Source organism: Sander vitreus, chromosome 12 (genome assembly GCF_031162955.1).
Source record: "Sander vitreus isolate 19-12246 chromosome 12, sanVit1, whole genome shotgun sequence".
Lineage (NCBI taxonomy): Eukaryota > Metazoa > Chordata > Actinopteri > Perciformes > Percidae > Sander > Sander vitreus.
The window spans coordinates 11,845,149-11,858,208 of record NC_135866.1 but is presented as its reverse complement, the minus strand read 5'-3'; the positions used below and the strand labels follow the sequence as shown (position 1 = coordinate 11,858,208).

The window sequence follows — 13,060 nt, the reverse complement described above, 5'->3', positions numbered from 1 at the left end:
ACCATACGACTAGGCCATTCACTTTTTGTTCATCTTAGTGCTTGATCTACGAAATGCTATGGCAGACATGAATATACCGGATTATCTAGCTTTAAGCAATACCGAACGCCAAATGAGATTACAGAATGTGTCACTGTAGTGGTTTTACATTTCGGAAATTTTAAACCCGAAAATTTGTTCAGCAAATGAACATAACTTAATATATCCTACATTAGTTAACACTTATGTAAGACCAGTCCTGCCATTAGTAAGTAAATTCACTTAAAAAACAATCTACATTTTACCGTTATCAGTTCAAATCAAATTAATGAACACTTTTCTCAAAGTCAAGAGAACCAAAGCAAGATTTATACCAATTTATTAAAATGATTCATCATTTTTTGCCGTTTTCCTTAAAAAGACTGATGCAAGCAGGTGCCACTTCACTGAACTGGCATGAACCTGCATGGTGTCACTTTGGCATATTAGGCTTAATTATAGATGTTACTGTGGCTGTAAAGTTTGGTAACTCGTTCAGGACAGCTTTGAAGCATGTTAAAACCTAATAAGATATTCTGAAGATTAAAATATGTAAATTATTTTGTTATGGACTTTCCATTTAATGTTGATGTTTAATTGTTATTTTACCCACTGTCTACCTCGTGAGAACAATCTCATCCTCTCCAACAAAAAGGAAAGAACTCGCAACAAAATCCCTCAAATAGTAAAAATGCCACCCTTTCCTCTCATATATATAGAAGTGCAACTTCAACAACATGAATAAATAAGACTCATATCTTATTTTCCTGATGGGCACTGACTGATTGTGTCTCCATACTGTATCCCACATACAAAACAATAAAAGAAAATTAAGTGTAGAGGAAAAACAATGACATGGGTGTAGGGTACTTTTTTTAAATCCTTTCCACAGTCCAGCTTAATAAATAAATAAGCTTCCACACAACAGCATATATCAAGGTGTGAGTGAGTGCATACACGGGGTGACAGTGAATGTTGGAATGTGTATTTGTGTTTGGAGTGACTATGTGATTTAGTGAGGCCAGTGTGTTTCAAAATGAAGTTTGTTTTGTAAGAGGGTCAGGCAGGGTGGTGAGGGAGAACACTGAGAAGTTGGCAGGTGAATTTTGCACTGCAGTTTAAAAGCGGATGAAGGTAGCGTCAATCTGGCGCACACTGGGCAGCGCTAGCATGATCTTTCGCCGGTACTGCGGATCCTTCTGTAGAGGATTTCTTTCAAGGTAGACGGTCTCCAGAGACTTGGCATTCTTCAACTCATCGAGATCTGACCAGTTATCTATCTGATTATCGTTCATCTGGGGAGGGATTGAAAGACAATATAGCCAATAAGAGGAAAGACTTAGTTTTGCCTTGCAAAGATAGCTCAAACACAAACTTTAAGCACTCTTGCAACATACAATGTAGAGGATGTGATGACAAAAGAGGAAGAATTAATAAGACTTTATAAATTACTTAATCAAGGTTTATAACACACTATAACATAGTTGTTAGCGAGGATAACTGCATAGACTGTATATTATATATGTAAATTGTTTATTATATATGTAAAATAAACACTTAAATTGCCCTAATACTGCTTTACAACTGTATAGTGTGTTCTTAACAATTTATTAAATATTAAATAAGTTTCTTATGAATTTGTAAATCAACTTTCTAAAAGTTTTCAAAAGGAAAATTAACCTGGGGTATTTCATTTCAAAGTATATTTGTTTTATCTGTTCCCCTAGGTTCTTGTGGGAAGTAGTACAAATTCTCAATGGCTGTCACCAGAAATGTCTGATGATGCATGCTCATCTAAGCAGCCTTTACACTTTCAAAAAGGCAGATAAGTGGCAGATCAAATTACATTCTAGTTTATTTTCACAAACTATCTGTACCCAGAACTCCTGCAGGTCTGTCAGATGGCTGATGTTTTCGATTTTCTTTACTCGATTGGCTGCAATGTCAAGGGTTGTGAGCCTTTTCTGTGTGGGAAAACAGTGTTTGAATGTACAGAACAGAAAATGTTGTTGTAAATGTTTGCACAGTTAGCAAAATACATGATGGACAGTTTGGCATTCAGCCCTTTCATACATAGGCTGTGGAATTTCTATAACTCACATTGTTTTCCAAGCCCTCAATGACCTCAATGCCATTGTGGCTCAAATAGAGCTCTTTCAGGTTGACAAGATTCTGTAGACCCTCAATTTTAGTAATCCGGTTACTCTGCAAATAAAAGTACAATACGTTATTCACCAATGTTTCCACATACACACTTTAGTTTTATTCTTGTAACCACTTACACAATTGTTGAAGAGAATTTGTGAATTACCTGAATGCTTAAAACAGTCAGGTTGTGTAAACCATCCAGATTCTGAAGCGTAGTTATTTTATTGGTGCCAAGAAACAAACTTTGCAAAGATGCAAGTGTATCCAGGTTCTCTATGACCTGTGAACACAACAAAATGAAAGAGGCACAAATAAACACGACATAATCACTATAATGACCTATAATATATCATTTTACACCATCATTTTGAAAAAAACATGTTTTCATATATGTAGTTTTTTGATTTGCAAAGTTTTAACAACATTTCCTTTTTATTATGACATACCCGGATGCGATTGGAGCCCAGCTCCAGCATTTCCAGGCCTGTGAGGTGGTCCAGGTTGCCAATGTTGCCAATTTTGTTGTGAAGCAGAAAAAGTTTCTTCACCCGAGTCATCTGCTCCAAACCCTCGATCTTTCTCAACATATTAAAGGACACGTCGAGCTGCCTGTGGATCAGTTATAAGCATACACTTAGAATTAAATTGTATTTGAGATGTTGGTTCTTTGATCTATGTTATCTGCAAGGAAAATACAACACCCCCAACAATCACCTGATACCAATACGTAAAAATGTGGATTTGCCATATAACAGTATGACAAATAACTTGTGTTTGGCCCTCTCTGGATGGAATATCTGTAAAATGTGGAAGCAATAGAAACAAAGCATTCTGTTTTCTTCAGACTTACTCAATCTGTGTGAGGGTCTGCAGGTTCTCCAGTTTGCGGATCTGATTGTCATAGAGATCTAGTTCCTGCAGTGAGCTCAAACTTTCAAGGTTTTCTATCTTTTTGATGAGATTCTGTCGTAAGGAGAGTGTCTGTACAAAGAGAAGGATTAAAAGAAGCAATTAACAGATACAATCAATAGCTGTATTTCATCATAGACCATAAACCCTTCTATTAAAAAAAACAAACAACTTTTTTAGATATGATTAACAAAGTAAAAAAAACAAATGGTCGCAACCAAAATTCTGTCTGGTTTCTCTAGGGAAAAAAAATAATGATAATGATTCTGCATACTACGCTGCTACCATTACTTCATCACTCACTGACAGTGGCACTAAAAACTGAGATTACTTACTTTAGCCTTCTGTAGCACCTCCAATCCTTCAATCTTTCCAATACGACAATGAACAAGATCAACATCCTAGAAAGAAACGTAGTTATTAGGGTTAATCATGTACATACAAGTGCCTAGCCCACCCGTCGTGGACTGACAGACACCAAAGATATAGCTGCAGTGGTTAAACATCTGTTAGAGAAGAACATAACCTTTTAACATATAACACTGCATTGCAAATAAAGAATGTTATGTCCACTCCCAAGTTCTACAAATAAAAATCTACCAAAAAATGTTACCTTCCTAAAAGACAACTGAAGTCTTTTATAACCATCCTACCAAATTGAGTCATTAGAGATGGAGGACATTTTAAGATATACTTTATTGTCCCCAAGAGGAAATTCTGCTTGGGATTTGTTAAAAAGTATTACAACATACATTTTGTGACAGTAGCCACTGCCAAACTGCAGCAAACTTTTTAGACCATCTACTAACCTCTTCCTCTGGGTCCAAGGTTATGGTGTCCATGTCAACAGGAGACTCTTCTTTACCTTGGAATGGAAGCAAGAATACATCAGATAATGTAATATGACCATTGCATCAAGGTAGGGTTTTCATAAACATGGTATAGACACTGAAGGCGGTTTTAAAGCACTTGAGAAGACTCTTAGTTATGTAATGCTGTCATGTAGATAGATTGATCTGTGTAACACTCTTGATCATTCACATGAAATTACATTACAGCTGACAGTCTGACTTGTGTCACTTTAGCTGTGCTGCCTGCAGATGTGCTGATTTACCAGTGGTAGAGGGCTGAGTGGGGTCCACGTTGCCATTGATACTCCTCCTCCTAGTCTCCTCATCACCAGACTCCTCAGACTCACCCCTTCGGTCAACTACAGTCAGCAGACAAAGACAAGCGAAACTATATTTCTCTATACAGACGCAGAGCTGTTGTATCAGCGACACATTTAGCTGATGCACATGTAATGTGATGCAAAGACTAGGCCCAGCTCCACCTAGCCTGCTGAGGAGTCAGGGGATGTCATGTGAAGCATCCAGCCGCTGTCTGACTGTCACAAACCAAAGGCTATTAACTAACGTTAGATCATGTGTCTACACTCTGCAACATGCAAACATTGCGAAAACATGTGTGCCCACCCGGGATTACAAGTTACAACTATTAACGTTACTGAATTAAATCGGTTAGTTTGAATTGCTGTGGATGTGATCACAGCTGTATTTCCAATTTTACCAGTTTAGAGACAATTCGCAAACTAAGATTAGCTGACTCACATTAACACAAGGGGTAAACACTGCTAACCATGTTAGCTTGCTGGGTAGCTAATTGGACCACAGTATGCAGGTTTACGACTAGAAAGATGTTATATGGGCGGACGAGCTACGTTAAACATAAAATTAAATTTCAAACCATTAGACTAGACAACGCAGCTATGAAAACGGAAATTAGATGTCGATTAGAAGGACTGTGTGAGTTGACGTTAACTGAATAACGTCAACTAACGAGGATTGTTGTTAGCCTGTTAGCTAGTAAGCCAATGGTGAAGGTGTGGTTCGTAACAAGGAAAACTAATCGCCGGATGTGCTCATATATAAATAGATACATTTGTCTAAATGAATGCCAGTTCACCCAGCTAATACAACCATGTCACGGCTGCATTTACTCGCCTTCCATCTCCTGATGCTCTCCAACAGACCTGGAAGCCATGTTTCCTGTAAACAGTCCTGACAACCGCTCAGCCAATCCAGTGAAGGCTTATAATACTGTAGCCAGACACAGGAGGGCGCTGGTGGCCCACACTAAAAACTGCTGAAAACCACACATTGTACTGCGTATTTACTAAAACAATACCTTAAAACAGAGGGACATTTACTTTTGATTCCATTAGATGTAGCTGACAGCTATAATTGTTATATTGCAGATTAGCATTTACATATAAAACATGTGATCAACATAGAATATGATGCATTTGTATTGATTAAACCATCCATATAAGTATAAAAAGCGCAACATAGATCAGCTACAACATTACAATGCTGTATACATGTTAATGCATCAATAACAATAGTCAAATAATGTAGTATATGAAGTGATATAATTGTGTAATTCTGCATAATGAGTATTTTTTCTTTATTTTACTGATAAGACTTTTGTGTATTTTGCTTATGTAAAATTGTCAATGCAGATCTTTTACTTGCAATCATGTATTTTTACATTGTGGTATTACTACTTTTACTAAAGTACAGGCTGTAAGTACGTTTTGATTAATACTGAGACCAAGAACAAGAATAACAACAAGACAACAAAATAGAAAACTTAAAAATCCTTTTTTTAGTATTTAATTGGTGCAAAACATTTTACTGTTTCCAACAAAAACACTCTATATGGGTCCCTATGTAATTCATGATGCAGGTTTATGCAGTGTCACAACATTGTTATTATTATAAGAGTTAGATAAAGAACAAACATTTACACATTTAAGAAATCAAAAAAGGAAACACGCTATTTAAAGTAAGCAGGATCACAAGGTTGTAAAGGAATTGTCTACAAAAGTGTGGTGTAGGTAATATTTATCATACTTCACTGCAAAGCCAGCCATATTGGATTACATGAAGCATAAAACAGCCTGACTCCTAAAATCCCCTCACTCTATAAAGTCCCCTGCACTCTCAGCCGACTGTTTATACAACCAATTCCCATCTCCCTTGCATACCTTCCATTTTAAGAATCCGCCTGCAAAACATTAAGGCACTTGGTAAAAAAAGGTCAGCTCTCAAATAATTATTCTTTATATAACATACCGTGACATAAGATAACACAACATAACATAACATAATATAAACATAACATAACATAACATAAACCTAACATAACATTACTTGTGTATAAAACACCCATACAAATTAGACAGATACTGTAGATATAGCTCAACATATCTAATCATTAGTACGCTCCTACGTCATTCGTTTCTGATAACATAAACATTTATAAAGAGATATGATAACAATAGGAACATAGAATTTATACTTGACCTAATATTAAACTGAGAGACTGAGATGAACAAAATGCACCTCCATTATCAGACCAATAAAAACAACAGGCTGTGTCAGCCAGGATAACAATAAGTTGAAATGTTTTACTTACTAAAATGAACAGTAATTGACAACTGAGGCAGGATCACAGGAAGCTGCATGTCTCGGAATCATTGACAAAGCAGACAGCAGTTAGATTTACTTATTAAGTCTATTAAGTCTTTTAAAAGAATGGATGTTATGCATACCCTGTATGGGAATATATACAATTATTATTGTATGGATGTATTTAAAAATGGATACCATAAAGGACAATTAAGTCATTGTACAGAGACCTCAAACATGTCTTTAGTTCTTTCATATTTGTAGTTAATCCAGAGAAAATGATATGCAAACAGGTAAAATCAGATACATAACAACTGAGTAGCTTACATAGACTTTAAGACATAGACTTGTGATACTATCCAAGTTCTGTCCTGATACAGAGTGGAGGAGCCTATTCCACAAAGTATGTTTACCAGATACTCAGTTTGTTAAGCCTGAGTTAACGAGTTCCAGAAACAGAGACCCCCTCATCACTTGGTGATCACTTACTATCAATTGACATGGCCATGAAGCAACAAAAATGTCCAGCAGAAAATCCAGCAAAAGATGGAACCTCACTGCTAGGCCCTACTTCAAAATCTGACTCCACTTTTAGGTTTTTATTTGATCTCTTTTCTGATACATTTCATAAAAAAAAAAAAGTGTGATGTAGTTGTCAGTGGTGGTAAATGTATTCAGATAATTTACATAAGTAAAAGTAGCAATAACACAATGTAAAGAAAATACTAAATTATAAGGTCCTGCCTTCAAAATATTACTTAAAATTAAGAAATGTTATCAGCAAAATATACTTTAAGTATCAACCATAAAATTATGCAGCAGAACTGTACTTGTCACTTCATTTATCATGTATTATATTTTTGATTATTACCACTGAAGCATTAATGTGTAAGCATTTCAATATTTTAGCTGGATGAGGTGGAGCTCATTTTAATTACAACTATACCTGTCAGATAAATTTAGTGGAGAAAAACCTACAATATTTCCCTTTGGAAAGTAGTGAAGTACAAGTCTAAAGCTTCTAAAGTAACAAAATGGACTCAAGTACAATATTAAAGCTGTAGGCTACTTCATGGATGTATTAAGGGCTACTTAGGTAAATGCAATTAGTTACATTTTATTATTGGCAAACATGACATGCCCATGACTCTGTTGCCATGGTGAAAACATGTTACCATAGTTACCGCACTGCGGTTAGATAATCGATTAGTTGGCCATCTCGGACAGTCACTTTTGACTTCAGGTGCTTGTTTGGTTTAGCTAACTCATTTCCTGGAGCAGGACCTTGTTATGCTGGATCTGTGAGGGAGAGCCATAGAATAAAATGGGGATGTGCCAGCTATATATTAACCAATCAGAAGCGAGACGGGTGTACATTTAAACAAAAGTTTGTCAAAGCCATAGACAGTATATAAGAAGGTCAAAGCGAAACAGTTCGAGGAAGTGCGCAGTACAACGAGAGAAGTGAAAGTTTTGGCTCTTGGATGCATCATTAGTGCGCTGGTCACGCTTAAATGGCTATGGCTTAACACTATCCTTGCTATTTATAACTCTGGAGACTTTTGTCCTTCCTTGACGGTTGAACATTGCTCGGTTTTAAGTCGACAAGTGACGCTGAAATGCATTTTCTTGGAATTGTTGTGCTAATTTTATGTGAGCTATCATTGGGGTGTCCTGTTCCAATAGGTAAGAACATAAGCTTGTCTCTTTGCATTGCATGTTAAGTCAACCCCACGCTTATGTACGTTAGTAGCTAAGCCTTTGCAAGCACGTACCGTTACACATGTAGCTATACCTACAGTAGGCTACCCTATGGTTGCTGTTCATTCACTCGAGTCATTCAAATTTGCTAAGATTCGTACTTTTGGTATACGTGCATCTTTGTCCCAAATTCCCCGTAACGTAACACCTTTTGTACAGGTCCTATCCCCTGACCAATCGGCTATCCTAACCGCCCTTATTCACTCGAGGTCAAATCCCTAACCCCAACCAATCGAGCTGCTTCGTAGGGCGAGTTTTGGCTTGGCCATAGTGGAATTTGGGACACTAAACTGCACGCTAACCCAACTTGCACAATGTCAATACAATTAGCCTTGTGTTTGTAAAATGTAGTGTTCAGTGTTTGTTGGCACTAACAAGGAGTGTTAGCTCCAGAGGCCATAGTTAGTTGTAGTGTTGTACTTAATAATAATTAATAATTTGAAAGTGAACTATATCATCCACCCCTCTTTACATAGGGTACATAAGGGAGCAGATAGTTGGAAACCCCTCCCAACAAAATGCAATCCAGGAGTTAAATCAGTCCCTGTCAACAACAACTTAAAAGGATTTCAAGAAGATTTATTTTAGGTCTCTTGTAAGAATGCATCAGATTGTACAGGTCTAACTAATGAAACTGGTAATACAGTTTAGGCTACTTTTTTATTCCAGTACAAATGCAATGACTACATACTTTGCAGATTCAAAATTAACTATGTACAATGCATTGTAATGGAAAGTACCCAACATTTAAGTGGTTGGACCCACATGGACCAACAATACAGCATTCATAATTTAAAGGTGCACTATGAGTTCCTGCATGATATCCCTTCTGTTGATGTTCAAAGTAAATACCAAACAACACAGAGCAAGCTTGCCCCTCCCCCCCCATGTTTCCATAACTGTCATGATTAACTGTCACTAACCCCCACCCCCAACCATCTTGCCAGTGATTGGCTGGAGTGGTTTGTTGTATTTTGGTGCACAGCCTGTGCCCCTAGTGTTTGTTTGACGTTTATGAGTGTGTTTGTTTGTGTTGTCTCCCGAGACTGGGCTTTTTCACAGTGTGTTCAGGGGGCAGGCAGCTAGCGGATCAAGGAGAGATGCCTACGAAATCGTGCAGGAACTCATAGTGCACCTTTTAACACACTTAAAAGGGCCATTCAGCAGAATGAGTGCTTTTACCTTTTGTTTCACGGCAATTGTAATCTGTCATATGTTTTGCAAAGTTAAATATTTATGCAGGGCTACTTTCAAATGAGTAATCTAACATGCATTGTGCACAAGTTACATTTTAGCCTATTTTGCATCTCTTGCTTCATTACATAATACAATTCCTGTGGGGACTTAAAGCCCACTGTAACATTTGGAGTCTTACTTCTTTTTACTTTTTAACTGTTAGATACCACCATAGTGCAGGTCCAGCAGTGGGGAGTGGTGGGTGCTCAGCAGGTCGTGGAGCAGGTCCTTCTCAATGGAGTCTCTCTTACTGGCACAAACCAGAAAGTTGACAGCATTATCCAAACCATGTCAGCTGATGCACAACTTCCAACTCTTATCGGTGTCAACCAGACTTCAGTCCTAAGTAAGAAAACATCATGTACCAGTAATGACTGTGTAAATTGATATCATCAAAATCTCAACTTGGATCTAATCTTGTTGTCAGTCATATTATGTTTGTTATTAGCCTTTATCTTCCTCCCTAGGAAACCACACTGTCCTTCGTTCTCGCGAATGCATACTGGAGGGGTCTCAGCTGCACTGGACCGACCGTGTGTTCTATGATGGGAAGGTCTATCTGACTCTGGACCACTCTGACACGTGGACAGCCCACGTACCGGAAGCACTGGCCTTTAAAGTGCTGTGGGACCAGGAAGAGCAGCGCATAAAGACAGCAAGGACCCCACTTCAGGAGGCATGCATCAAGCTGATGAGAGAACTGATGCTTTCTGTGGAGCAGTCAGGTATATATTCAGGTCAGGTTTTTTTTTTTTTTTTTTTTTAAACTATCGGCAAGCTTATGCAACCTAATGAGTGCATGTTACCCACAAAGTACGTCTTTTCAAAATAACCACATTGTTGATACTGCAGTTCTGTGCTGTGGACACCAGCTGCCAATGTTTACAATCAAATTACCAGATTTGAACTAGAATTGTGTATATTGGAGCAAACCATGGTGCAATATTATACAGTAATTCTCTTCCTAATGGCATTTGCTTTTAGCCTTACTTGATGCTCTCATGGAAAAACATTTTCATTAAGTGCAAAAGTCGAAACTAAATGATTAAGGCACTCTGCCTGTGACATGAATGATCAGGTGCAACTTTGTTGTAAGGCAGGTCACATTCTACATCATTCATTCACTTTATTCTCACTACAATGTGAGTGATAACGCATAGAATTAACGCTATTAGATAATAATTTCCTGGGTCCGTAGCTGTACCTGCCTGGTAGTTTGAAATCCTTTAGGGTTGAAAATCGGAGGGGGGAAGCCTGAATGCTGCTGGTGGTGGAGGCAGCTCATGCAATTGGTCTGCAAGTCATGTGACAATGAATGCTAAACAAATAAATAAAAGGGTTATGAAAACATAAAACCTCAGTTTGTCCCTGTGATTGCAACGGTCCACCTCCATATAGAGTTACCCATACATTTGACAGTGGCCTGTTTGTTGGCATGCAGTCGGGATACATTTGTATTTGTTTTTCTAGTTCCAGGAATTCCTTCGCCTCAGTTTCTGATCCCAATCTTGGCGCTCCTGGCGTTTACAGGACTAATTGTAATCGGCCTCATCCTCTTCAAAAACCAGGGTGAGTGTTAGTCAGTGTCTTCGTTTATGATCCTAGTGGCCTGAGGGTAGAAGCTCCTCCCGAGCCTCTCGGTGCTGGCCTGGTGTATGTGGTACCTTGTACCTGACCTCAACAGGAACGAAAGGCTGTTGCCTGGATGGTTTGGATGATGATTCACTTAGCCTTTTTCTTGCGATGCCTGGTGCACTGTCTATTGTGTGTTCAGCCGAAAGAACCACTGTCTACAGTGCCTTGCGGTCCTATTTGATGCTATTTCCATACCAGGCAGTGATGTTTCCTGTTACAATGCTCTCAATGATGCAGGAGTAGACATTTCTCAGTATATGAGGGAATGCCAAGAATTTCCTCAGGCGTCTGTATTGAAACAGTCTCTGCCTGGCCTTTCTCACCACTGAGTCAGTATGCAGCACTATTTCATCTTTATGCAGCACTATTTAATCTTCTGCTTTAATTTAACACCTACATTTTGAAAATGTTGCTTTCACATGATTGACATGATAGTCACATCATTTGGTATGGAGTCTCATGCACACAGGGAAATGTATAAGGCATAATTATGTGCTTTGTCTTTCTCTCACTCTGCCTAGGTTTGAGACACCCTGGAGGTAAGCAAACAACATCTCTGTTTTGTCTTTAGTCCCTGTCGACTTCTCAGTTAACAGTCTTGGGGAAAATATTGATAGAGATAAATATTAAATAAACTCAAAACCACATACCCTTTGGATGGGCATGTTCTTTCAACTTTCTGCAATTGTCAGGTGACACAGGGATGATAGTTTATGAAAGTTAATGCTCATAAGAATTTTGTGAGCTCATTCAACAGTCATATGTCAGCCTAATCTATGCTCTTTGATTTCCTTGCAGGTGTTGTTGGCTCGATAATACATTACCCTAAAGACATGACTGAAACAGCTCCAGACATTAAAGCCAGTGGTTACCGTACCTTGTAATTCAAAATTCCAGCTGACGAACAGGGTCACGTTTGAGCTTTCTACTTCATTTCTACTGTTGAATGTCCACTTACTGATTTAACACTTTGACTTCCTTCTGTGTATGGACAGTGTTGCTCCATGAATGTAACCAAAACCTTTGCAAAAGAACCAACAGCCCACTGTCTGAAATTATTTTATGCACTTTAATATATGTGTCACACTTATTGCATATCATTTTCTTTTTTTTTTTGCATAAATAAATACACACACACACACACACACACAAAGAAATGTAAACATGATTGCTGTCTTTTAACATTTTCTGGACTAGGCTATTCAGGGAACACGAATGTAAAAAGAAATACAATGACAATGTTCTATTTCAAGCACGTACAGTATCTAATGCAAGTCAAGACAGAGAATGTCACAAATTGTCTTAAAGTCTGTAGATAAGGCCCTGCTTAAAGTGTTTTGTTTTGCCACTAATAGACCAATCGCACTGAACGCTGCCAAACACTGGTTGGACTACTGTAAGTGTGTCCAGTTATCCAAAGGGTCGGATTGTGTTGTTTTGGTTTGAGATACCATCCTTATGGTTTTAATATTTCTTTGTGATACTGTTGCATTGTTGGGACTGTCTATACATTTTCCCTATTCATGTTAACTTTAAGAAATCGTTAAATTAAAAGATTATTTTATGGAATGTTTATTTCATATTTTTTCACTCTGTCAGCTTACCCTTAATGCTGATTTAAGGACAAATCCAGAATTTGATAGCTCTCCTCATTTGGGCACAGTTAAGTGATGGTTTGGACCTGGCTTTGAGTCTCTTACACATCTATGGTAATTAAAAGGAATATCAAAATGAAGCACTTGTCACAAACAGTGCAACACTGTTGACTTTTTTTTTAATTATCTAATAGCATAATACTTTTTTTAATTCGTGTTTTAGTCTGCCTCATGAAAATACGTGTGGCTGTGACTAAGTGGCCGTTTAACCATGCTGGCCACTTA

General features: G+C 37.9%; 2 protein-coding genes across 2 annotated transcripts; one reads left to right on the top strand and one right to left on the bottom strand.

Annotated features, from left to right (window-relative positions):
• Positions 1-341: 341 nt before the first annotated feature.
• Positions 342-5,154, bottom strand: ppp1r7 (protein phosphatase 1, regulatory (inhibitor) subunit 7). The gene is made up of 10 exons (XM_078264076.1): positions 5,079-5,154; positions 4,190-4,285; positions 3,885-3,940; positions 3,411-3,476; positions 3,017-3,147; positions 2,613-2,775; positions 2,330-2,446; positions 2,119-2,223; positions 1,896-1,982; positions 342-1,313 (listed from the first exon to the last, which is right to left on the bottom strand). Exons 1-10 carry the CDS (start codon positions 5,116-5,118, stop codon positions 1,137-1,139), a joined length of 1,038 nt encoding a protein of 345 aa, XP_078120202.1. The 5' UTR covers positions 5,119-5,154; the 3' UTR covers positions 342-1,136.
• A 2,665-nt stretch (positions 5,155-7,819) lies between these two features.
• On the top strand, positions 7,820-12,749 carry LOC144526375 (uncharacterized). The gene is made up of 6 exons (XM_078263804.1): positions 7,820-8,234; positions 9,709-9,891; positions 10,013-10,270; positions 11,016-11,114; positions 11,702-11,719; positions 11,979-12,749. The coding sequence occupies exons 1-6, from the start codon at positions 8,168-8,170 to the stop codon at positions 12,062-12,064; spliced, it is 711 nt and encodes a 236-aa protein (XP_078119930.1). The 5' UTR covers positions 7,820-8,167; the 3' UTR covers positions 12,065-12,749.
• The last annotated feature ends 311 nt before the right edge of the window (positions 12,750-13,060 follow it).